The following is a 25,782-nucleotide window of genomic DNA, read 5'->3' as shown; positions in this document are numbered from 1 at the left end:
TCGTTCCCGTTCTGATCACGTGTCGTTCGTCTCCACCCCTATTTAATACCCGGGTCACGTGGTACGTTTCCGCCAATCCTCGTTAGCCTGCATGGAATCTTCCAGGCTCCCTCGTCAGCTCCCGGGACCACGCCCCTGACTCATCTCCCCATTGGCTGTGGCCAAAGCCAGCAAAACCAATCCTTATAGCTGTCACCTTTCCATCACGTCAGGGCCATGCCTCCAGGCTTCCCTCCATTGGCTGTAAACCAGGACCGGCAGAGCCAATCACCATGACGAGTTGTGATACATCAGTGAGCCGGATATATCCTCATATTACATCACCCCCCCCCCCTCCCGGTGTAAAAAGTCAGCCGTCTTGGCTGGGAAAAGGGTGACAAGCCGAATCCAATTTAGATAAATATTAGGGTGTCTGAGACGCATTAACAAGGTAAGGGGGGGAGTAGGCGTCTACGCGCCGAGGAATTCAAAACATTAAACAACAGACATACATTAGGGCGCCCCTGTAGCACAGTAACAACAGGGTAACAGACCGCAAGGCAATCAGTACTAACGAAACGGAAGAGATTTCGACCGCGTACGCGACGCAGGACCCTCTTCGTTTTTCTCGCATTGTTGCCTCGACGCCCGATCTGCAGGAGGTGGTTGCCGTGGAGAAGAAGAAGAATGTTTGGTTTCGGTCGTATCTGGGATAGGTCCCGTTGGAGGAGGGACGTCCGGGGTCTCGTTGAGGGGGGTACAATACAGCCCCGCTGAGGATCAACGGGCGAGGCAAGTGGCACATTCGGCACGCCAGACCCTGGCAGGTCAACAAGTGGAGATGAGGGGCCAGCACGCGGGTCAACGTAGGGTTGAGTCGCGACGAATGGACATACCAACGATGTTGGCCGTACTGGATGCGAACACTCTGGGGGTTCCGAATGTCCACCAGCCTCACAGGTCCCCGCCAAGGCCTGTGCAGTTTAGGGGACGTTCCCACTGGAACCTGAGGGCAATGGAGCCATGCCAGATCGCCCACCGACCAGGGCATGTCAGTTCGCGATCGACGCGCATACCTCTCGTTCCTTGCCTGTAACCCGTTTAAGCGAGTCACGTACGTGATCAGGCAAGGAAGGGGACGGTTGTTTACCCGCCGTACCCAGTTGCACATCAATCGGGAGTACATTCTCACGGCCATAGATCAGGAAAATTGGCGAATATCCTGTGGACGCGTGCGAAACCATGTGGTATGCCGCCAGGACGCCCGGTATGTGCAAGTCCCAATCGGTTTGTTTTTCACTTACCGTGTGACAAAGCATGGCTGAAAGGGTGCGGTTAAACCGTTCCACCATGCCATCCGTTTGCGGATGGTAAGGGGAAGTGCGGATTTTCTTTGTGCCCAACCCAGTGCATACATCCTTGAGCAATTTGGAGGAGAAGTTACGTCCCTGATCTGTGAGCAGCCCTTCGGGTGCTCCTTTATCCATGACGTAACCATTCAAGAAAGCCTCGGTGATGGACGCGGCTGTTTGGTCAGGCAGAGGCCAGGCCATAGGCCATCGAGAAAAATATTCGACCCCGACGAAAAGGTATTTGTTTCCCCTAGCCGATGGAGGGAACGGGCCCAGGATGTCCAGAGCAACTAGTTCATTGATACGGGATACCTCAATCGAACGTAGTGGCGGAACATAATGTTGCCGAGGCGGTTTCCTCTTCGCACAATCATGGCATGACCGGACAAAGTCAGTGACATCCGCCGTCATGCCGGGCCAAAAGAAATCCTGCTGCATCGCGGCCAACGTTTTCTGCACGCCGAGGTGCAGAGCGCGGAGCAGGTCGTGGCGAAGGGATGTCGGCACGACCAGGCGTGAACGGTCAGACAATCCATCAGTACATCTGCCATTTCCATCCCGCCAAATGAGCTCTCGGTTTCCCGATCAATTTCCGCAGCGGAGCCAGAGAGGCATCGGCCTCCTGCTCGCGTAGCCACACCGAGTGCAGCAAACGCAGTGTATCGTCGGCGCCAATGGGTACATCCTGGCCTTCATCGTTCGACATTGCCCCCATAACCGGACAGGTTGAGGTAGCCAGCGCTGCACAGCGGTGCGTACCCGTCAGACAGGCGCAGGGAGGAGTGGGTGGCAACCTGGAGAGAGCGTCCGCGTTGGCATGGCGAGTACCCTTGCGGTACGTGATATCGAAGGAAAATTCCTGTAACGATTCCAACCACCGAGCCAATTACCCCGATGGTTGGTCCAATTTCAACGAATATTGCAAGGCCACGTGGTCAGTGCGCACGAGGAATGTCCTTCCATACAGGTACGGCCGGTACTGGCGAACAAAATATGCGATTGCTAACGGTTCCCGTCGCGTCACGCGATATCGCGTTTCGGCAGGGGACAGAACCCTGCTGCCGTATGCCACCACTCGTTCGACTCCGTCTTTCCGTTGCGACAAAACGGCTCCTATGCCGATATCGCTAGCATCCGTGTAAAGGATGAACGGCTGGGAAAAATCTGGGTAGTCGAGCATAGGCGCCGTGGCGAGGTGATCCCAAAGAGATTGAAAAGAGCGTTCCTCTTCCGGGCCCCATTTAAATCTCTGATTTTCCCTATCAGAACATGCAGCGGCTTAGCCAGTGTCGCGAAGTTCTTAACAAAACGGCGATAGTAGGATGCAAATCCAATAAACCGCCGTATGTCACCCACTGAAGTGGGCGTGGGCCACTCTCGGACACACTCCGTTTTCTGAGGGTCCGTGGACACACCGTCCGAACTGACGATGTGACCCAAGTATCGGACGGACCGTTGCAAAAGGTGGCATTTCTTTGGTTTAAATTTTAGGTCAGCCGAGCGCATCCTTTGAAAAACAGTCTCCAGGCGTTGGAGGTGTTCCTCGAACGTGCGGATGAATACGATGATATCGTCCAAATATATGAGGCATGTTTCCCACTGCAGCCCCGCAAGCACCAGTTTCATCAGGCGTTGGAACGTCGCCGGTGCCGCATTCAAGCCCATAGGTAAACGGTTAAACTCAAAGAGGCCTTGTGGCGTGCGGAACGCCGTTTTTAGTTTTGACGCATCATCGAGGGGAAGCTGCCAAAACCCAGACGACAGGTCGAGGGTGGAGAAAAAATTTGCCCCTGACAAAGCGTCCAATGAGTCGTCCATCCGTGGCAAGCGGTATGCGTCTGCCACGGATATCTTATTCAATCGGCGGAAATCTACACAAAGAAGCACTAAGACAGAATGGCTACAATAATGCTCAAATTAACAGAGCACTAAATGCCAAATCACGATCGCAAAGCAACACTGCTGAAAGCGATCAGATTATCAAAACAATAAAAATACCATTTATCTCAGGAGTAACTGACAAATTAGCCCGTGTTTTGCAAAAGCAAAACATTACAGTAAGGTTTGGTACAGTACACAAAATTCAACAACTAGTAACGTGCACTAAAGACGAATTACCTAAATTATCAACAGAAGGTGTATATCGGATTTATTGTGTATGTGGCAGATGCTATATTGGACAGACAGGGCGTAACGTTAGTGTAAGACTAAAAGAACACCAGAGAAATATTAAACTATCGCGAACACAACTGTCGGCAGTTGCAGAACATGCATGCCAACAGGGACACTCAATTGATTTTGACAACGTTGAAGTATTGTGTAAAACTAGTTACTACTGGCAAAGACTAATTAGAGAATCCATTGGAATTGAGAGAAACAGAAATAACTTTAATCGCTCAGACAGCTACAGGCTTAGTGCGGCCTGGAAGCGTATTATTAAATAAGATACATTCGAATTCCTTATAAGGGAAAAAAACACTATCTGATTACTAATGTAGCACAATCACAATAAAACACATGCCAAATGATTACTAATCTACAACTCGCATCGTAACAATCCCCCTATCCCCTCCCTTTGATGCTGCTGGTCCTGCATAATGCACGGGCAAAACATGACTTTAAACCCCCCGCCAAACCTCCTATGCATTTCACAAGTAGTACTGGTCGCATATCTGCATTTCCCATAAATATGCTAAATTCCTCTTGATATGCAATTTTTTTTGTCAAGGCGCTCTTCCTCCTCCCTCCCAGCTTAAATAGATGCTCCAAGCCTAGGACGTGTCATTCAGACTCTGTCTTATCGACAGACCTGTTCTTCACCTGAGGACGGCTGCTTGCGTTGTGGCCGAAACGTCGTGATAATTATTTTATTATGTTTTATTTTTATTATTTTATTATTTCCATTCTACGTGACTAAACCGAAAGAACCAAGAAGATCAATCCCTGCAGTCACGAAAGCTTTAAATCGAAATTTCCTTCTTCACTTCGATTTAAAATTTCTTTAAAACCTTCTTATCACCAACATTACCACTCATTACCACTTTCTCCGAAGGCAAGTTTGTAAAAGAATGCATGGTACAGACAGCAGACATCTTGTGTCCGGAGATCAAAAGCAAATTTTAAAAAGTCCGTTAATCACGCAGGACTGTGACTCGCCGTGTGGAACTGATTGATGAAAATATAGCCAGTCAATTAAACAAAAAGTCAGATTCCTTTGAATTATATTCACTAGCACGGACGTAAAAGACACTGCTCAGCTCCTCATTTTTATCCGAGGCATTGACGACAGTTTTGCGATAACAGAGGAGTTTTTGACCATGGAGTCCCTGAAAGGAACAACGCGGGGAGAGGATTTGTATAACCAGGTATCTGCTGTCATCGAAGCTTAATCATGTCGTGAAGCTTAATCATGTCGTGAATCCAGTCGTAAAACTTGTGAACTTTATACGAGCAAGGAGACTTCAGCACCGTCAGTTTATTATGTTCCTGGAGGAAACTGATGCAGACATCAGGACTTGCTGTACCACTCTCGTGTCCGCTGGTTAAGTTTGGGGAAGGTGTTACAACGAGTGTGGGAGCTGAAAGAGGACATCATCGCATTTTTGGAGTTGATGGGGAAATCTGACGAATTCCCTGAGTTAAGCGACAAGAACTGGCTTGGTGACTTTGCGTTTGCTGTGGACATATTTTCACACATGAATGAGCTGAATGTGAAACTGCAGGGGAAAGATCAGTTTGTTCACGACATGTACAAACATGTGAAAGCCTTCAAATCCAAGCTCACTTTGTTCTCCGGACAAATTTCGAACAATTTTTTGCTCATTTCCCCACACTTGCCATGCAGGAAGAGGCACCGTGAAACGCAAAAAAATACAGCAAATCGCTTGAGGACCTGCACGGAGAATTCTGCCGTAGGTTCTCTGATTTCGAAAACATTGAACAGTCACTTCAGCTGGTGTCCTGTCCCCTGTCACAAGACCCTGAAACAGCACCACAGGAGCTGTAGTTGGAACTGATAGATCTTCAGTCTGACTCCGTCCTAAAGGAGAAGTTCAACTCTGTTAAACTGAATGACTTTTAAGCTTCACTTAACAGAGCCACGTTTCCAAACCTCCGGAGGACTGCACAGAAGATACTGACTTTGTTTGGCTCGACTTATGTGTGTGAGCAGACATTCAGCGTCATGAACACCAACAAAGCCCGTCACAGATCAAAGTTAACGGATCAGCACCTCAGATCTATCCTGAGAATTGCCACAACCAAAATAACTCCAAACTTGAATGCACTGGCAAAAATGGGAGATCAACAACACTGTTCCCACTGAAACTGAAAGTGATGATATGTTGCTGCAGCGAAGTTGGAGCCAAATCTCAGACACACAGTCTGCGTGGCTGCTCTAACTTGTTAATCTAGATAATAAAGAAGTTCAAGTGAGGTAATTGGATTGGCGCAGGCCTGTTTTCATGATGTTTGATCAGTCACGTTACGACATGTTTTTGCATTATTCATGTTCGTGAAATTTGTTAAATTGCCTTGCAAAGTAATGCTTTGCTACCTATTAAAGACCACATCCTTTCATGTAATGATTTTTACATGTCATTTATATTAGTTCACACAGACACTCCATCCACCTGTTCCTGGCCCGGCCCCTCTGTCAAATTTTAGAATCCATTGTGGCCCACGAGTCAAAAAGTTTGCCCACCCCTGGATTAGTCAGTTTAACACGTAGGCTTTCGCGACCAATATTATTCATAATAAAGGGCGGGGGGGTGGGCAAATGGTTACTTGGCCCCCGTGCTTCCACCCACATCCCTCTCCTGCACTTTAAGGCCACATAAGGTGTCGAACATCGCTGGAAGATTACGGGACAGACCCAGCAGGTGCCCATGGGTTGACTGACTGAGATGATTGGCCGATGCACCACCAACCTGTGTCCCCGACTGTGCCAACTTGCGTATATTAATCGCCCGGCGCTCCGCTCGTTGTTGTGAGCGTCGCTCCTCTGCCCTCTGTTGTTGCTGGAGGGCGACAGCTTCCAACTGCTCAGTAGCGTCTTTCACGAGCCTCCTGAACAGAGGCCGATCTTGGCACCGCTGGTACCAATCATTGGTAACTCCACTCAAATCCATATCTTCTCATACCCCATCACGCCACCTCTTATCTAGCCCGTGCCGTGCTCGTTTAGCCCTCTATCCGGCCTAGAGGCTAGAGGCCAACTGAAATTCGGGTTCGGCGCAGAAAGTTGGCAAATGGCCTCTTTCGGCATAGTTTAGGTTTCGGCCGAAAGTACATTTTTTACTTTTGGTTTCGGCCGAAAGTAAATTTTGTACTTTTGGTTTACTTTGGGTTTCGGCCGATAGTAATTTTTTTACTTTTGGTTTATTTTCGGTTTCGGCCGAAAGTCAAATTTTACTTTCGGTATGGTTTCGTTTTCGGCCGAAACCAGAAATTCAGTTTCGGTCGGCCTCTAGTGGGAGGAGCAGTTGAAGAAGCGGGGAGGAGGGCGGAGGAGGAGAAATCGGGAGTGTGAGAGGAGGAGGGGTTGTGAATGAAACGCTTTCGGTCGTTTTTCAACCCACTTCCCGTGATCCAATCGAGCTGACATTTTGCACACAGACTCGTTGTGCGTGACAATTTATTTTCGTGAAAAATTTCTCCCAAAATTTTACACTTTTTAAGAAAAAATAAATTATATTTAATTACCAATTGCTTAATGGTGGCAGGCAATCATCTGACCCATAGGTGGCAGCCATCTCAAGCCAGAGGACGAGATGACTCTAGCCGCCACGCATATAAAGGATTTATAGTGAAAAACTTTGTTTTTACGGGTTAATTTTTTTTACTTTCGGTTTCGGCCGAAACCAGAAATTCAGTTTCGGTAGGCCTCTAATCAAGCCGAACAAAAGCTGTTTGGGCATGCAGTGGCTGGGCATGAATAGATACACAGAGAGATAGACATAGAGATACATTAAAGATAAAACAAAGTAAATATGGCCAGGCAACCCTAACCATAGACCCTATAGTAAACCCATAGAGACTCATAGAGATACACAGACTGCGAGAGACACAGTCGTGAGATTGTGACCATGCAACCCAAACTATGAGCCGTATCATGAACCCATAGAGATAGGTAGAGACCCATAGAGATGCCTAGATACATGAGTCCCGTAGAGACTAATAGAGGCATGTACAGGTCTGGTAACGCCATTCGCAGTAGCCGCATTGTCTGATAGTTTTCAATGTTAAAGTCTCCCTTATTAGCCTTCACTGTTAAAGTCTCCCATAAGCTTCAATGTTAAAGTCTCCTCACATAGGCTTCATTGTTAAAATCTCCCATTGGTGTGTGTGGCACGAATCACGAATCCACATTGTGCCAGAGATGTCCAATAAAACAGCACGTGCATAATGCTATGCACGGAGAGGAGACAAGTGAGGAAGTGCAGCAGCTGGCAGATGATTCACAGGGGGTGGTGGCGCAGCGATTAGCACACCGCACTGCGCTACGAACCCGGGTTGGATTCCCGCTCTCACGGCCATCACCAATCTCGGTCCCAGCGAATATTTTGAATCGTGTCAGGCCATCTGTCCCTCCCTCTTCTAGGTCGACTCAGCCTTAAATAAACGAGTATACCTGATGCAGTGCTTTTGAATAAATCAGCACTGGGGGAGAAAAAGGTGGCCATGCCTGGCTCTGGTCACACCACCCACCTCCCTATATAGGTGCTGCTGCCCGCTAACAACACTTGCCCAAAAATATTCTGTTGAAGGCTACACGGGGGATCTTTCCCAGCTTACTAATTTATTAGATGATTTAGTCCCCCAGCTGTTAAGTGTTCCGGCTTGTGGTTTTATTTAGCTAATGTTTTTACGCGTGACTGTCACACAGTTAAGAGTGCACAGATATGGAATAACATTAATTAAATATTTGTTCAATGTTATATATATCGTGAGTGGACGTCAGCCCCACGTAGCCACAGAGCCATGTGACAGCTTCCTCCTCCAGCACGTGCAGGGCAACAACCAGTACCGCCCGTGGCACGCCCTTACGGACTTCACAGCCAGAGACGATGTCTGTACGCCACGGTCTAACTTCTCCCCACATTCCCACAGCGGGGCTTGTCACACAGTAGTACAATGCCCCATTAATGTTCGGAAGCGGTACGCACACATTCTGCCCTGGTCACAGCGGAAGCGGTTCAACTGATCCCTTGGAGGTCCAAGCCAGTGGCACTCTGGACAGACAGATCACCGATGAGGTTCTTGTCGGCAACATCCACACATCTCCGTTCCTCGTGTAATGTGAGAATATATCCGGCTCAATGACGTATCACAACTCGTCATGATTGGCTCTGCCGGTCCTGGTTTATAGCCAATGGGGGGAAGCCTAGGGGCGTGGCCCTGACGTAATGGAAAGGTGACAGCTGTAAGTAGGGGATTGGTTCTGCTAGCTTTGGCCACAGCCAATGGGGAGATGAGTCAGGGGCGTGGTCCCGGCAGCTTACGAGGGGGCCTGGAATATTCCATGGAGGCTAACCAGGATTGGTGGAAACGTACCACGTGACCCGGGTATTAAATAGGGGTGGAGACGAACAACACGTGGTCAGAACGGGAACGAACAGAGGAAGGGGGCCACGCGGGAGCGGGGCTCCGGGTTGCCACGTGGCAGTGTGTCTCTCTCTCTATCTGTCCCTCTCACGCTGCCTGACAGCAGCGTGAAGGAAAAGCTGTAATACAAGTTGAATAAAAGACGGATTCGAGAAGTCGCCTCAACGAGCTTTAATACACTCGTACCCAGGCAGCGTGGGTATGCTGTATACACGGAGTCTTCGGGCTGTGGTAGTGCCCACCACACTGGGTGTCGGGACTTGACTTCAGACATATGGGGGTGGAGGCTTGAAGACGTCAAAGTGAAGGGGCAACTCTGGTGTTGCCGTGCGTTCCACCTTGTTCAACATCTTGGCCACTGCAGCTTTTTAGCGGCGGGGGGAGTGATGTTGCAGAGTACTGGCAGCTACGGTATTGGGGTTGTCCTCATCGCACCGGATAGTTCTCACGGTGACATATAGCTGAGTGCCACGAATTTGGTGTGAGCCGATTGAGTCCATACGGGGTTGCACGGTGCTCTGTTACAGATTACACTGGTCTACTGTTCCCAAGATATTTAAGTTTTTACATTTTATGTCTATGTATATTGTGTAGATAGAGTTTTACTCATAAATTGTAAACCTCGGTCCTGTCACGTGTTTATGGTTGCTTTATATGATAACAGGTCACCTGTCCATGTAACACTTTAAAAATCAGCAAAAGGGTTATATAAATAAAATGTATTATGAAACAAAAGGAAAAAAACTAGTATGTATTGTACATAGTTTAGTCCTTATTCAGTGTCTACTCGGCGCTTCTTGGCTTGTCTCTTGTATTAATTAAATGGAGCATCTCTTGTTACTGTCCAGCAATAGTCTTCAAGCAATGATGGGCTTCATTTGCCCTGATAGGGTTTCTCCATTGTTGCAATGTCCTGATGAAATCGCTCGCCATGCTTGTTGCTCACTATGTTCGTCGCTCACTGCTCTGCTGTTCGGTAGGAAAATATCTAGATGAGAGTGCAAACAAATGTATATTTAGTGACATTACAACCAAGGCTTTTGTATGCCTTGAGGTTTTCCACCAACTTCCTGTAGTTGTCTGCCTTGTTGTTTCCGAGAAAATTCGTTGCCACTAACTGGAAGGCTTTCCATGCCATCTTTTCCTTGCCACGCAGTGCACTATCAAATGCATCTCGAAGAAGTTCATGAATCTGAGGACCAACAAAGACACCTTCCTTTATCTTAGCTTCACTTAACCTTGGAAATGTTCCACGGAGGTACTTGAAAGCTGCTTGTGTTTTGACCATGGCTCTGACAAAGTTCTTCATCAGACCCAGCTTCATGTGTAAGGGTGGTAACAAAATATTCCTCGATTCAACAAGTGGTAGATGCTGAACACTTTTCCTCCCAGGTTCCAATGACTGTCAGAGTGGCCAATCTATCTTGTAGTGGGAATCTCTCGCACGACTATCCCATCCGCAGAGAAAACAGCAGTACTGTGTATCCAGTCTGCAGACCAAGCAAGAGAGCAACAACCTTCAAATCGCCACAAAGCTGCCACTGATGTTGTTCTCACGTCGTGAGAATTTTTTTTATATTTATATTATTTTATTTCCCTTCTACGTGACTTTACCGAAAGAACCAAGAATATGAATCCCTGCAGTCACGAAAGCTTTAAATCAAAATGTTGGTCATAGTTGATGCACCTCAAATGTAGTTTCATGTTGTCATAAGTTGCCTTAACATGGACTGCATGACCAACTGGAATTGATGGCAAAACATTTCCATTATGCAGCAACACAGCTTTAAGACTCATCTTCGATGAATCAATGAAGAGTCTCCACTCATCTGGATCATGAACGATGTTGAGGGCTGCCATCACACCATCGATGTTGTTGCAGGCTCAAGATCACCTTCCATGAAGAATGGGACAAGATCCTTTTGATGGTCACGGAACATGGAAACCCTAACATCACCTGCCACGCCTTTAACTTCATCTATCCATTGCTGGCCGATACTACCTCGAGTAATAGCATACTTATCCAATGCTGGCCGAGACTACCTCTAGTACACCATGCCTATTGCATGTGCTATCCACTGCTGGCCTCGGTTCCATCTCTATAGCTTTTTCTCTATCATGGCCGAGACTCCATCTCTATAGGATGCTCTATCCACTGCGGACTTAGACACTTGTGCCCCGCCCACTCCGTTCTGACACTTGGCCTACGCCCACTTTTAAACCTTTATAAAGTTGCATTTGGAGGCTTACTCCCCTTTTCTCTCCGCCTGATGACAACCACTTGTCTTGCGATAAACGTCGTAGTTTTTTGTTTATTTTATTTTTTATTAATTTGAACCTATCTACGTGACTTTACCGAAAGACCCAAAGAATATATATTAATGCTTTTAACATGCAATTCCTATATTCGATTAACAGTTATTTTGGTTAACAGTAGTTTTCTTGGAACAGATAAAAAAACGTTAACGAAGGGACTACTCTATATTTTCACCAAGTGGGAATCGTAGGTAACTATCGCAGTGAACATGCCACTATCTTTGGCATTCGTCATACAAATAAATAAATGTAACACCTCATAGTGTCATTATAAAACGATAATTTAAAATGTTTGACCTTCAAGCATTAACCGGCATGGTAAAGCATCGTCAAAGAAATCCCCACGGGCGATGCGCATCGGAGGCATTCACCCAGGGGCGAATTTGCAAAGATGTGTGATTTAAATGATCAGAGAATGAAGTTACTTTAAACCAGGAGTGTACACAAGATACGTTTTAATAATAGATTAACTTACATCCAGTTGAACAAACTTAAGATAATACGAGCTTGTGAAACTAATCACAAAAGTAAACATTTAGGCATGAGCAGCTCAGGCAAGACCGACTTGGCAATATGAACACACAACAAACTAAACACAAAAAGCAGTTCTAAAGAAATTAGTTTTAAATCCAGATGAATTAAAAGTGCATAGCTCCAGTGGCTTCCTAATATCGGAAGAGCGTTCCAGATGGCCGCAGAAGCACATCTGAAAGCACTGTGTGATGCGGTGACCATCTTTATTCGACGACCAGCCAAAAGCTGCCGCTACTGTTGCCAGGATGAGTGGAGTTCACGTGATGATGGTTTACGGTCCTTGATGAGATCAGCGAGGTAGAGACCATGTGCAGATTCTCAACCACTCGTCCGCTGTCATTTAAAATCGTAAACATGAGACAGGGCGCACACGCACACGTGAAGAGCACAGCTCCTCAGCGGTATTGGTAGCATGCGCACCGCGTGGCTCGCCATCCACTCCCGTGATCGGTCGACGTTTCACTTCCCGTTCCCTTCCCTTCAAACAAGAAACGAACTATATTTTTATTTTACCAGAGGGTAAGTGCCACCGCCGCTGAGCCTATGTAGTTCTTTTCAAAATCGACCCTGGGCTATCACAAATGATAGCTCAACGAAGTGGGATTATCATTATCATCACGTGGAAATTTATAGCAGCAGTCAAATACTCTGGACGTGTGACGTTGATTCTGAATATGGAGGGGAATAATCAGAGGGCCCGGAGAAAAATCCACACAACCAAGGTGAGAGAGAAAATGAGCTAACACAGCTCTGTGGGGCCTTATCCACTGATCAAATAAAAGTTTTATCGTTTCATAGTTTATAGCCCCAGGGGGGGGTCTCACTTCACGCAGCATTTGGAGCTGCCTGCGCCACTCGCGCCACCCGCCGCAAGGTCGATCCCCGACTTCTCCCTCGCCGGCTCGTCCGCAAAGTCCTCGGCGACGGCGCGGAAGAGCGCCTCCACGTTCTCGCCGCTCTTGCTGGACGTCTCGTAGAGGCGCGCCTGTAGCTCTTCGGCGAGGTCCTGCGCGTCGTGGCGGTCCACGCGTCGGCCCACCCCTCCTCCGCCCTCCGTCGCGAGGTCGAGCTTGGTGCCGCACAGGTAGATACGGCACTCGGGCTCGCAGCGCCGCAGCTCGTCAGTCCAGAAGCGGGCACGCTCGAAGCTGCGCTCGTCCGTCAGGTCATAGCAGATGACGGCTGCCCGGGCCCCGCGGTAGTAGACTCGGCTCATGGCCTCGTAGCGCTCCGAGCCGGCCGTGTCCCACACGCCCAACGTTAGCGAGCGGCCGCCCCGGCCCGACGAAGATGACACCTCCAAGCGACGGGCGCCGAACGCGGCGCCAATGGTATTCTGGTAGGGCACAGCCTGGAAGCGCTGGTGTACAAACCGCTCAACCAGGCTCGTCTTGCCGCTGTACTCGCGCCCCAGAAGCACCACCTTCACGTCCACCTTCTGCCCACTCATCGCCGCCTCCTGCTGGTGGTGCTGCTGCTGCCGCTGCGGCCGCCAGCTCCTGCTGCACACGACGCAACTGCTCGTTAGGACTGTCACACAGCGACGCGCTCGCCGCCTCCCAATCTCCCTCTCTCTCCTCTGGCACGATCTGTCGCTGCGTTTGATTTTTTTGTTCGTGCATACGTTCGATTTTCGGCACTGTGTGTACGTATGTATGTTGATACTTACATTGCACCTTACATTTCCAACAGTGGTAATCGGAGGTACGGTGGAAGGACAACAAACTAAACAATTTATGTATATTGAACTTAGTAGTGATGGTGCTGATGATGGTACTCATGATGGTACGCATGATGGTGGTGATGCTGATGACTGTGTTCATGGTGCTGGTAGTAGTGATGGTGATGATGACAGTGATGGTGATGTATGTTGAAACTTCCTTCGCACCGTACGTAGCCAACAGTAGTAATCGGAGGTGCAGGGGAAGGACAACAAACTAACCAATTTCGATTTAAAGCTTTCGTGACTGCAGGGATTCATCTTCTTGGTTCTTTCGGTAAAGTCACGTAGAAGGGAAGTAATAAAATAATACAAATAAAACATAATAAAATAATTCTCACGACGTTTCGGCCACGACGCAAGCAGCCGTCCTCAGGTGAAAACCAGGTCAGTCGGGGAGACAGCATCTGAATGAAACAGCACGCGAGCATGGAGCATATATATAAGCTGGGTTGGAAGGGGGGGAAAGGGCGCTTCGACAAAAGAATTTGCATATCAAGAGGAATTTAGCATATTTATGGGAAATGCAGGAATGTGATTAGTACTACATATGCCCGTGCATTATGCAGGATTAGCAGCATCAAAGGGAGGGGATATGGGAAATGCAGGTATGTGAATACTGTAGTACTAATTATGCCTTTGCATTATGCAGGATTAGCAGCATCAAAGGGAGGGGATAGGGGTAGCATTAATAAAGGGAAGGAGTGTTAATAGTATGTAGCTGCAGTAACTAAAACCAACACGTAAACAAAAGTATGAACTACATAGTATCATCAGTATACTAACTATACTCTACAATAAGCTGAGTTACTAACAGTAAGTAATACATTACAATTCTACGTCGTAAAAATTATATAATATGCTTCCATCTAAACTTTATTCTCTTACATCACACGAGTCTACACCGTACTATATACTGCCATAGACAAACCCAACATTAAATTATATACTGTATTGCTATAAACCACCTTATACATTGTAATATAACACTATGTATTATTCTACCACCCTAATGTATATCACACTGCTATATATTCACTATACAATTACGATGCTATATATTACTTTGAACATTGTATTAAGCATATAAATGTTATACTATTTGTTATTATACACTGTACCATTGACCGTCGTGTCAATGGGTGAGTAGTGAGAGGAAACTTGCAGCGGAGCAAAGAATCCATTCCCTGCGGAGAATACAATGCCAGTGAGTGGAACGCGGTCTGAAAGTCACCGTAAACGTGAACACAATCAGTTAAGATCCGAAATGGTTTATTACGTCCTTCCAATGATTGCTAAGCCAGAATCCATCTTCTCGGTTAAAATTGTCTCTGTGTTTGTATATGTGGATCGCCTCATGAACGAATCTCTCATGGTAGCCAGATGGCTTGCAGAGAACCTCTGTCTTGGAGAAGTCAATGTCATGTGAGCCCACTGAATTGTAACAGTGATCTGCCACGGCTGAGGTGTTTGTCCTACCGTGTTTCAAGTCTGCTTTATGTTCATGGATGCGGTCCGAGACATGTCGTTTGGTTTCTCCAATGTAACTGCTACCACAGAGGCAACTTAGTTTGTAGACGACAGGGTACTGTATGTCTGAAACCACATCTTTTACAGACGGGACCAGATCACGGATTTTATGTACTGTGTTGAATCGGACCTGGATCTTGTGTTTAATCAGGATTTTGGAGATCTTTTTTGTGACCCCAGCAATGTAGGGTAAGGTGATGGTCTTGAAAGGCTCCTCAACAGGATCCTTCTTGATGGTTGGAGTGATGGCCTTGCGGATTGTGTAGTCGGAGTAACCATTAGCCTCAAGAGCTTGGCGTACGTGTTTGAGTTCACTGGCAATGTGTTCCTGATCGGAAATGCATTGGGCTCTATGGTATAGAGTCTTGATGAGGGAATTCTTCTGGGATGGATGGTGGTTGGTTTCAGGTAAGCATCCGTATGGGTGGCTTTCCTGTAGACAGAGTGGCTCATTGAACCATCAGGTCTCCTTTAAATTAGGACATCCAAAAAGGGTAGCTTGCCATCTTTTTCGACTTCCATGGTGAATTTGATGGCTGGATGTATGGAATTGATGTGGTCGAGAAATTGGTCTAGAGCAGGCCGGCCATGTGGCCAGATGACAAAAGTGTCATCTACGTACCTCTTCCACAAGGTCGGGCGTAGAGTGGCAGTCTGGATGGCGTCAGTCTCAAATTTCTCCATGAAGACGTTGGCTACAACCGGAGATAGGGGGGAGCCCATTGGGGTGCCCTCAGTTTGCCTGTAGAAAGTTCCATTCCAGGTGAAGTATGTATTGGTTAAGCAGTGTCTCACCAGGGGGGGTACCCCAGCATTCAGTCCTTGATGAACCAAGTCTTCAATGATTGCGATGGTGTCAGGTACAGGAACCTTGGTGAACAAGGAAACCACATCAAAACTGACAAGTAGGTCGTCTGGGGACAGGGCAATCCCCTTGATTGTCGATACCAGGTCAGTAGAGTTTAGTACCGCAGAGGTGGTTTCTTCCAGTGAAAGGCCGTAGGATTTCAGACAAAAAACGAGCCAGTTTATAGGTGGGGGAGTTGATAGTAGAGACAATGGGACGAAGAGGTGTATCTTTTTTACGTATCTTTGGCAAGCCGTATAATCTTGGTGGCCTGGCTGCAGAAGGTTTCAACGAGAACTGTTTGGTCTGATCAATTAATGCGGTTGAATCAGACATTATTTGCTTGGTTTTAGAGACGAGGCTGTTGGTGGGGTCTCTTTTTATTTTTGTATAGCTGCCATCGTTGAGTAGTTCTTGAATTTTGTTGTTGTATTCAATTTTGTCCATGATGACAGTGGCATTGCCTTTGTCGGCTGAGAGGATGACAATGTCATCCCTCTTTTTCAATTGAGCTAATTCAAAACGCTCATCTTTGCTGATGTTGCTTAAGGCTAATGGTTACTCCGACTACACAATCCGCAAGGCCATCACTCCAACCATCAAGAAGGATCCTGTTGAGGAGCCTTTCAAGACCATCACCTTACCCTACATTGCTGGGGTCACAAAAAAGATCTCCAAAATCCTGATTAAACACAAGATCCAGGTCCGATTCAACACAGTACATAAAATCCGTGATCTGGTCCCGTCTGTAAAAGATGTGGTTTCAGACATACAGTACCCTGGCGTCTACAAACTAAGTTGCCTCTGTGGTAGCAGTTACATTGGAGAAACCAAACGACATGTCTCGGACCGCATCCATGAACATAAAGCAGACTTGAAACAGGGTAGGACAAACACCTCAGCCGTGGCAGATCACTGTTACAATTCAGTGGGCTCACATGACATTGACTTCTCCAAGACAGAGGTTCTCTGCAAGCCATCTGGCTACCATGAGAGATTCGTTCATGAGGCGATCCACATATACAAACACAGAGACAATTTTAACCGAGAAGATGGATTCTGGCTTAGCAATCATTGGAAGGACGTAATAAACCATTTCGGATCTTAACTGATTGTGTTCACGTTTACGGTGACTTTCAGACCGCGTTCCACTCACTGGCATTGTATTCTCCGCAGGGAATGGATTCTTTGCTCCGCTGCAAGTTTCCTCTCACTACTCACCCATTGACACGACGGTCAATGGTACAGTGTATAATAACAAATAGTATAACATTTATATGCTTAATACAATGTTCAAAGTAATATATAGCATCGTAATTGTATAGTGAATATATAGCAGTGTGATATACATTAGGGTGGTAGAATAATACATAGTGTTATATTACAATGTATAAGGTGGTTTATAGCAATACAGTATATAATTTAATGTTGGGTTTGTCTATGGCAGTATATAGTACGGTGTAGACTCGTGTGATGTAAGAGAATAAAGTTTAGATGGAAGCATATTATATAATTTTTACGACGTAGAATTGTAATGTATTACTTACTGTTAGTAACTCAGCTTATTGTAGAGTATAGTTAGTATACTGATGATATTATGTAGTTCATACTTTTGTTTACGTGTTGGTTTTAGTTACTGCAGCTACATACTATTAACACTCCTTCCCTTTATTAATGCTACCCCTATCCCCTCCCTTTGATGCTGCTAATCCTTCATAATGCACGGGCATAATTAGTACTACAGTATTCACATACCTGCATTTCCCATATCCCCTCCCTTTGATGCTGCTAGTCCTGCATCATGCACGGGCATATGTAGTACTAATCACATTCCTGCATTTTCCATAAATATGCTAAATTCCTCTTGATATGCAAATTCCTTTGTCGAAGCACCCTTTCCCCCCCTTCCAACCCAGCTTATATATGTAGTGTAGTAACTCGGCGGGAGACGACTTCACGGGTAACACACTCTTTATTTTATCAAACTCGTTTACAGGTGACTAACACCTACTTTGTATCTCGGGTGACAAACACCCACTTAGCTACTTGGCGACTAACGCCCACTGAGCTACTCGGATGACCAACATCCACTTAGTACTCGGGTGACAAACACCCACTTAGCTACTTGGCGACTAACGCCCACTGAGCTACTCGGATGACCAACATCCACTTAGCTACTCGGCGACTAACGCCACTGAGCTACTCGGATGACCAACATCCACTTAGTACTCGGGTGACAACCACCCACTTAGCTACTTGGCGACTAACGCCCACTGAGCTACTCGGATGACCAACATCCACTTAGCTACTCGGCGACTAACGCCACTGAGCTACTCGGATGACCAACATCCACTTAGCTACTCGGCGACTAACGCCACTGAGCTCCGTCTTCGGGTCTTCAACTGGGTAACTCTCCCCGAGTGCTCTCGCGCGTCCCCCTTTATACCCCACCTGCGGACGTCGCTGCGAGCACCCACTTATTCGACCAATCGCCGGGCGCTGGCTACGATCCTCTTTTCCCACATCTCATCGTGCCTCACCACTCACGCCGCGCCGCCCCGTCATCTGTCACTCCCGGCGCGCGCGTCCACACCACGCCCACAACGCGTGCCCAACCCCGCACCCCGCGCCGCCCCGTGATCCATCACTGTCACAGTCGGCGCACGTCAATACCACCACTACATCACCCCCTACCACATAGCTCGCAGCCGACCCGGCTGCTATAAAAATATACAAACCCCCCTGTGTGCCCCGTAACACAACACCAAGAACAACAACTAACTTAACAACACAACACGACGCGAACACTACCATCCGCAACCCTCAACCAATGCCACCGCGACAATAGAACAATATATACAAACCGGCGAGTGACAATAGCAATGTGTATGCAAAAAGGAAAATAAATGGAAAATTTTTTTTTTTCTTTCGACTCGTGCAGTGTCCCCTTCTTTTTCCGAGCGTCCCTACAACGGGACATTACCCCGGCAGAGGGGAACACCGGGCGAGCTCGGTGTTGAGAAAAAAACGTCTTCATGAAAATTGTTGTGCCCTAGCCCGAGTCCGCCTTGCCGGTCCGTCGTACGGCACCAGACGCGGTTGAACGTCCGGTGGTGCCAGCGGTTCAGAAAGACATCGGCCAGGCACCGAGGACCCGTGCGTGCCGCGGGGTTCAGGCTCCCGACGGTTAGCAGCCGTCAAGCCCGAGGCACCTGGGGGTGGGTCAGGTGGAAACACGTGAGGAGCAGCCTGCGACACCTCCCTCCCCGAGTCGACGGTCACATCACACGCCCGGTCGTTACGGCACAGAACGGGGTCACACGGTGCCGTATAGGGCTTCAGTCGGGAGGGGTGCACGTACCAACGGCGTTTTTCCCATTTAATCTGTATACTCTGGGGTCGTGCAACCCGCACAATTTCCACCGGTCCCCTCCAAGGTCTCAACAACTTGGGGGACGTAGCCAACGGTGCATGTGGACAATGCAGCCAGGCCTTATCGCCTGGTTTCCAATCATGCGTATGCACCCTCCGCTCATGCAATCTCTCGTTCGCAATTTGCCGCGACCGCGAATTCAACCTCGCCGCCTCCCGTGCTTCAGTCAATTTTGCGATATTAAATTTGATGTGGTCTGCCAATTTAGATTTTGCACGTGGCTGGGAAATCCCCAGTTGGACGTCCATGGCCGGATCGGCCTCCCGCCCATACATAAGAAAAAATGGGGAAAACCCCGTCGCCGCATGAGGGGCCATTCGATAGGCCGCGAGTACCCCCGGCACCTGTAAGTCCCAATCAACCTGATCGTCGCAGACCTGTTGGCACAACATAGACGTAATCGTCCTGTTCAGACGCTCAACCATCCCGTCAGTCTGCGGGTGGTAGGGGGAAGTACGCACTTTCATTGTACCCAACAGGTCGCACACCTCGCGCAACAAACCGCTCGAAAAATTATTTCCTTGATCCGTCAGCAAGCGTTCGGGGGCGCCCTTGTCCAAAACATAACCCTGGACGAAGGCGTCCGCCACCGCTGCAGCCGACTGGTTGGCGAGTGGCCATGCCATGGGCCATCGGGTGAAGTATTCTACGCCAACCAGCAGGAACCTATTTCCCCTCGGTGTAGCAGGAAAGGGCCCCAAGATGTCCAACGCAACCAATTCGTTTGTGCGCGAAACTTGAATGGATTGCAGCAGTGGATTAGCTGCCAATGGTGGCGGTTTTCTTTCGGCGCACCCTACGCATCCCTTAAGAATGTTCGCCACGTCGTTACCCATCCCCGGCCAATAATAGTCTCGCTGGATTAGGGCGAGCGTTTTTTGAAAACCCAGATGCATGAGCCGTTCATGAGCTGCCAGAACGACCTTACCCCGCATAGCAACAGGCACAACGAGCACGTGACCCCGGGACATGTTGTCCCACTTCATCAAAAGGCCCTGTCTGCACACCCAGGAACCGACCCGCGCATCCCCTACCTCGGGAGCGCCAACTTTTCGACGTAGCGTAAGTAGGGAGCTGTCGGACATTTGGAGACGGCCCCAACCAATGAGGGGCAATGACAACAGCGAATCCCTCCCCGTGGGAGCGTCGACTCCCAATTGCACTTTGGACAAGTTAGCAGAACCGGCACACAACGAGTCCAACCACTCTGTCCCCTCATCACTTGGAGGATGCGACTCGACAGTGAAATCCGCTTGAGACACGAGCCGTTCCTCAACGGGTAGCGGCGCGGCGTGAGCCAGCACCGTTCCCTGCACAATTTCGGCCGGCCGCGACCCCGTATTCAGGACCCTTACGAACGGCTCACTGTCCCCTCTCACCATGGTTTTAGCAACCGCTAAGTCGAGGCCCCTTCTGGCCCTGTTAGACGGCCCCAACGGCCCCCCCTGTGCCACCGCGCCCACCTCGAGTGGCTTCCTCAACCGACGGGGTACCAACATTTTCGATCCCGGGGGCACCCTTACAGTCTGAGTTGCCAGCGCCTGCACCGTCGCACAAACCGTGCGTATTTTGGTAGGGCTCGTCAAGAACGCAAGCCGCCGACCTGACGGAAGCTCAATGCAGGCCTGATCTATGAGAATTTTGATGGGCATTTTGGACAAAAAGTCCGTACCTAGCAAACAGGGAACGGCCAGCGATGATGATACAAAAATAGGGCCCGCCAATTTGATGTCACCAATGCAAATAGTCGCCCGAATCTGGCCGATGATCCCCAGGGATCCCCCATTCGCCGCATTAAATGGCACGTCTACTGGCAGAAGGGGTCTACTTTGGACGGGAAGAATGTTATAAATAAGGTCCGAGATGATGGTGGCCGACGCACCCGTGTCAACAAGCACCCGGACCTCAACCCCGTCAATGAAGCCCGTTACCACGGACGACCCGGCCGACGCAACCACGATCCTGTGGGCCAATTCGGACCACTCGACTGCTTGCGGGCCGCGTACGGACCCCCCTCGCCGAAATGAACCCCCGGCACCCAGCCGCGAACCCCCCACCGCCAAGCGGCGACCCGAATGTGCCGTGTTTGTGGACCGAACGTGTGAGGTGCCGCGACTTGCCGGGTTTTGTTGGGATGACTTGTGGCCCTGGTCGTCGTCCCGACGTGGTCCTGTGGCGCGCTGACGCGGGGCCCGGCACCCGGCTGCGACGTGACCCCGAAGGCCGCAGTTGTAGCAGACGACGGACGTCGTAGGTTTCGGTTGCTCCAGCTTGCGGGGCGAACGTGTGGGCGAACGACCTCCCGTTCTCCACTCCCCCGGACGCGATGCAGCGAAGGCCTGCAACTGCACCGCAGCTGGCTGAGGTTCGGCGATCGTGGCTGCCAGTACCGCGTTCCCCGCCAAATTGCAGACGACCCCCGGCCTGCGTTTGAGGACCTCGTACGCGTGAATGCTCGTGGCGATCGCCAGGGAGCAGATATCCATCTCGTCCGCCACATTGATGGGGACCCCCAACTCGTGGGCCAACACCAGCAGCTGCTCCGTCGCCATGGCGTCCTTCCCCTCCTTATCCATGCGGGGAAAAGCTGCGTCCGCCAAGGCGAGTAGTGCCGTGCGGTAGGCGAGCGTCGTTTCTCCAGCCACCTTCCGCCGATCGTAGAACTGGTGGCGACACGTGGAGGGCGGCCCGAACACCTTCGCCATCAGGTGTAGTGCGGCCTGGAGCGTAGAGCGGGACGACCTTGCAGCAGATGTGAAGGCTGCAAGCGCGTCGTCGTCAAGCATCGCTGGCAACGCACGCAGGGCAGTGGTGTCGGACCACCCCGACATCTCCTGATGAGCGAGGAACCTTCGTTGGAAGGCTCCCCAGTCGCCCCCATCCGCCTTGAACGCCGACAGCGCGGGCAATCTTTGCTGGAGGACCCGATCGTCGTCGACGTCGGAGAGATTTTCCCGCGCTCCGCTGTAGTTGTCTAAAATGTCGGCTCGGTTGTCAGGCGCAAAATGGAGAGCTCCGGCGCGCGCTGATGACGTGGGCTGCGCTGCGCGGAGGTGTCCGGCCACGTGGCGTCCGTGTTTCCCGCCAATCCATGGCGGCCCCTCAAAAACGGCGGGAACTTCCAGACTTTTGGCGCGAAGCGCCTTTTGGCGGGATCCCGCCAGCCTCGCTCCTTCCTCCAACCCCGCAGCCGTTTTCTCGCCCGCTGGAACGGAGATCTCGGCCAAGATTGCAGCGGCGGCGAGCAGCAACTCCGCCAACCGGGAGTGTGCGTCTTGGAGGCTGGTGTCGGAGGCAAGCAGAGCGTCGGCCATCACCCCGAGGTGCTGCATCGGCGGCCACTCCTCGTCCTCTCCTCCCGAGGTTGGTGTCCCCGGTACGCCGTCGTCGTCCCGACCTCGCTCGTGGGTACGGGTAGTCTTCCTTGTGTCCATACTTCTTGAAGACAGGTTCACTTCTGACGCCAGTTGTAGTGTAGTAACTCGGCGGGAGACGACTTCACGGGTAACACACTCTTTATTTTATCAAACTCGTTTACAGGTGACTAACACCTACTTTGTATCTCGGGTGACAAACACCCACTTAGCTACTTGGCGACTAACGCCCACTGAGCTACTCGGATGACCAACATCCACTTAGTACTCGGGTGACAAACACCCACTTAGCTACTTGGCGACTAACGCCCACTGAGCTACTCGGATGACCAACATCCACTTAGCTACTCGGCGACTAACGCCACTGAGCTACTCGGATGACCAACATCCACTTAGTACTCGGGTGACAACCACCCACTTAGCTACTTGGCGACTAACGCCCACTGAGCTACTCGGATGACCAACATCCACTTAGCTACTCGGCGACTAACGCCACTGAGCTACTCGGATGACCAACATCCACTTAGCTACTCGGCGACTAACGCCACTGAGCTCCGTCTTCGGGTCTTCAACTGGGTAACTCTCCCCGAGTGCTCTCGCGCGTCCCCCTTTATACCCCACCTGCGGACGTCGCTGCGAGCACCCACTTATTCGACCAATCGCCGGGCGCTGGCTACGATCCTCTTTTCCCACATCTCATCGTGCCTCACCACTCACGCCGCGCCGCCCCGTCATCTGTCACTCCCGGCGCGCGCGTCCACACCACGCCCACAACGCGTGCCCAACCCCGCACCCCGCGCCGCCCCGTGATCCATCACTGTCACAGTCGGCGCACGTCAATACCACCACTACATATATATGCTCCAAGCTCGCGTGCTGTTTCATTCAGAGAACTGTCTCCCCGACAGACCTGATTTTCACCTGAGGACGGCTGCTTGCGTTGTGGCCGAAACGTCGTGAGAATTATTTTATGTTTTATTTTTATTATTTTATTACTTCCCTTCTACGTGACTTTTACCGAAAGAACCAAGAAGATGAAACTAACCAATATAGGTGAGTTGAACTTGGGAGTGATGATAATGATGGTGGTGATGGTGCTGCTGATGGTGTTGATGATGCTGATGATAGTGATGGTGACGTATGTTGAACTTCGGCCACGTTATTATCGACAGGCACGTCAATCACGTGGGGAATGCCAAGGCACGCGTCTCCACGCTTGCATCGCGGTCTATCCACTGTTGGATTGAAGATAAATACAACGTCCGGAACTGTATTTTGTGTTCCCACCGAATCCACGCGTTTCCTCTCCTCCGTGTGCAGCGCGAATCGCCTTCCCGTATGCCTGAATCGTCGTCTCTCTCACGCGTGATGGAACGCGTGTTCACTGCATCACCACAGCACCTGTACCAGGCCAGGTGTACTTTGAGGCCACGTCAAAGTATTGTTGACTCGCCTGCCGGCAGGAGATCACAGAGGGACACAGACCTGGCAGGTGCCCCCCCCCCCCCCCCAATGGGTTGACCGACTTGAGAAGACTGCCCCCGACGCACCGCCACCACCGCCTGCTGTTGTGCCCATCCACGACTGTGCCAACTCGCTGCGTTTTAGCCGCCCGGAGCTCTGCTCGTTATTACAACCCATCAGCATCAATCACCATCATCACCACCACCATTATAATCATCGCCACCACCATCATCATCCACACCCCACCGCCACGTCCACGCGTGATTGACTGCGATGCAGATACGGCGGGGGGGGGGGGCATCGGGGCTCCTCCGTGCCTGTGCCGAGTTGCGCCATCGTGAGAGAGGGGGGGGCACCATCCAGCAGTGGATTTGAGCACGGCTGAATAATGAAGGAAAGCGCCGAGGTGACGGTGGTAACGAGGTGGAGCGCAGGGGTAACGAGAGGGTAGGGGGGTAATGTGGAGGAGAAAAGCGAGGGGGTAACGCGGTGTCGGGGAGGGGTAACGAGGTGGAGGGGAGGGGTAACGAGGTGGAGAGGGGGGGGTAAACCAGGTGGAGAGGAGGGGTGTGGAGGGGAGGGGTAACGAGGTGGAGGGGAGGGGTAACGAGGTGGAGGGGGGGTAACGAGGTGGAGGGGGGTAACGAGGTGGAGGGGGGGGGGTAACTAGGTGGAGGGGAGGGGTAACGAGGTGGAGGGGAGGGGTAACGGGGTGGAGGGGTGGGGTAACGAGGTGGAGGGGAGGGGTAACTAGGTGGAGGGGTGGGTTAACGAGGTGGAGGGGTAACGAGGTGGAGGGGAGGGGTAACGAGGTGGAGGGGAGAGGTAACGAGGTGGAGGGGGGGTAACGAGGTAGAGGGGATGGGGTAATGAGGTGGAGGGGGGGATAACGAGGTGGAGGGGAGGGGTAACGAGGTGGAGGGGGGGTAACGAGGTGGAGGGGGGGTAACTCGGTGTCGGGGAGGGGTAACGAGGTGGAGGGGAGGGGTAACGAGGTGGAGGGGAGGAGTAACTAGGTGGAGGGGGGGTAACGAGGTTGAGGGGAGGGGGTAACGAGGTGGAGGGGGGGTAACGAGGTGGAGGGGGGATAACGAGGTGGAGGGGAGGGGTAACGAGGTGGAGGGGAGGGGTAACGAGGTGGAGGGGAGGGGTAACGAGGTGGAGGGGGGGGTAACGAAGTGGAGGGGGGGTAACGAGGTGGAGGGGGGGGGGGGTAACGAGGTGGAGGGGGGGGGGTAACGAGGTGGAGGGGAGAAGTAACGAGGTGGAGGGGGGGTAACGAGGTGGAGGGGGGGTAACGAGGTGGAGGGGTAACGAGGTGGAGGGGAGGGGTAACGAGGTGGAGGGGAGGGGTAACGAGGTGGAGGGGGGTAAGGAGGTGGAGGGGGGGTAACGAGGTGGAGGGGGGGTAACGAAGTGGAGGGGGGTAACGAGGTGGAGGGGAAAAATAACTCGGTGGAGGGGAGGGGTAACGTACCCGCGCTAGAGGAGAAGTGGAAGCGAGTGGGACTCAGGGGCCGCGGTGATTTTACCGCAGGAAGTGACGCACATCACCCGCGCCCCACCTGGGGACCGTGGCGTTTTGCACACGGCTACCATTCTCTTTGGTCACGTGAGTATAAAATAAA

General features: G+C 50.5%; 2 protein-coding genes across 4 annotated transcripts in view; both read right to left on the bottom strand.

The window, feature by feature from the left end:
* Positions 1 to 11,696: 11,696 nt before the first annotated feature.
* On the bottom strand, positions 11,697 to 25,710 carry RAB24 (RAB24, member RAS oncogene family). Of its 3 annotated transcripts, XM_078882320.1 has the most exons (3): positions 25,632 to 25,664; positions 13,729 to 13,913; positions 11,697 to 13,288 (listed from the first exon to the last, which is right to left on the bottom strand). In XM_078882320.1, the coding sequence occupies exon 3, from the start codon at positions 13,234 to 13,236 to the stop codon at positions 12,607 to 12,609; it is 630 nt and encodes a 209-aa protein (XP_078738446.1). In that variant the 5' UTR covers positions 13,237 to 13,288; positions 13,729 to 13,913; positions 25,632 to 25,664; the 3' UTR covers positions 11,697 to 12,606. The 3 variants fall into 3 exon arrangements, with proteins under 3 accessions (XP_078738446.1, XP_078738444.1, XP_078738445.1); XM_078882318.1 differs by lacking the exon at positions 13,729 to 13,913 and having other exon boundaries at positions 25,632 to 25,710; XM_078882319.1 differs by lacking the exon at positions 13,729 to 13,913 and having other exon boundaries at positions 11,697 to 13,285; positions 25,632 to 25,685.
* Positions 13,311 to 25,782, bottom strand: part of LOC144951917 (uncharacterized) — a 71,610-nt gene continuing 59,138 nt past the window's right edge. Inside the window, exons 2-3 of the mRNA XM_078882261.1 lie at positions 20,942 to 22,713; positions 13,311 to 13,316 (exon numbers count right to left, since the gene is read on the bottom strand). Of these exons, the coding sequence (XP_078738387.1) occupies positions 13,311 to 13,316; positions 20,942 to 22,648 (1,713 nt within the window). The 5' untranslated portion in view covers positions 22,649 to 22,713. The remainder of the gene's footprint in view (positions 13,317 to 20,941; positions 22,714 to 25,782) is intronic.

Source organism: Lampetra fluviatilis, chromosome 64 (assembly GCF_964198595.1).
Source record: "Lampetra fluviatilis chromosome 64, kcLamFluv1.1, whole genome shotgun sequence".
Classification (NCBI taxonomy): Eukaryota; Metazoa; Chordata; class Hyperoartia; order Petromyzontiformes; family Petromyzontidae; genus Lampetra; species Lampetra fluviatilis.
Note: the sequence above shows the minus strand (reverse complement) of the source record. Positions and strands in the feature narration are given on the sequence as shown.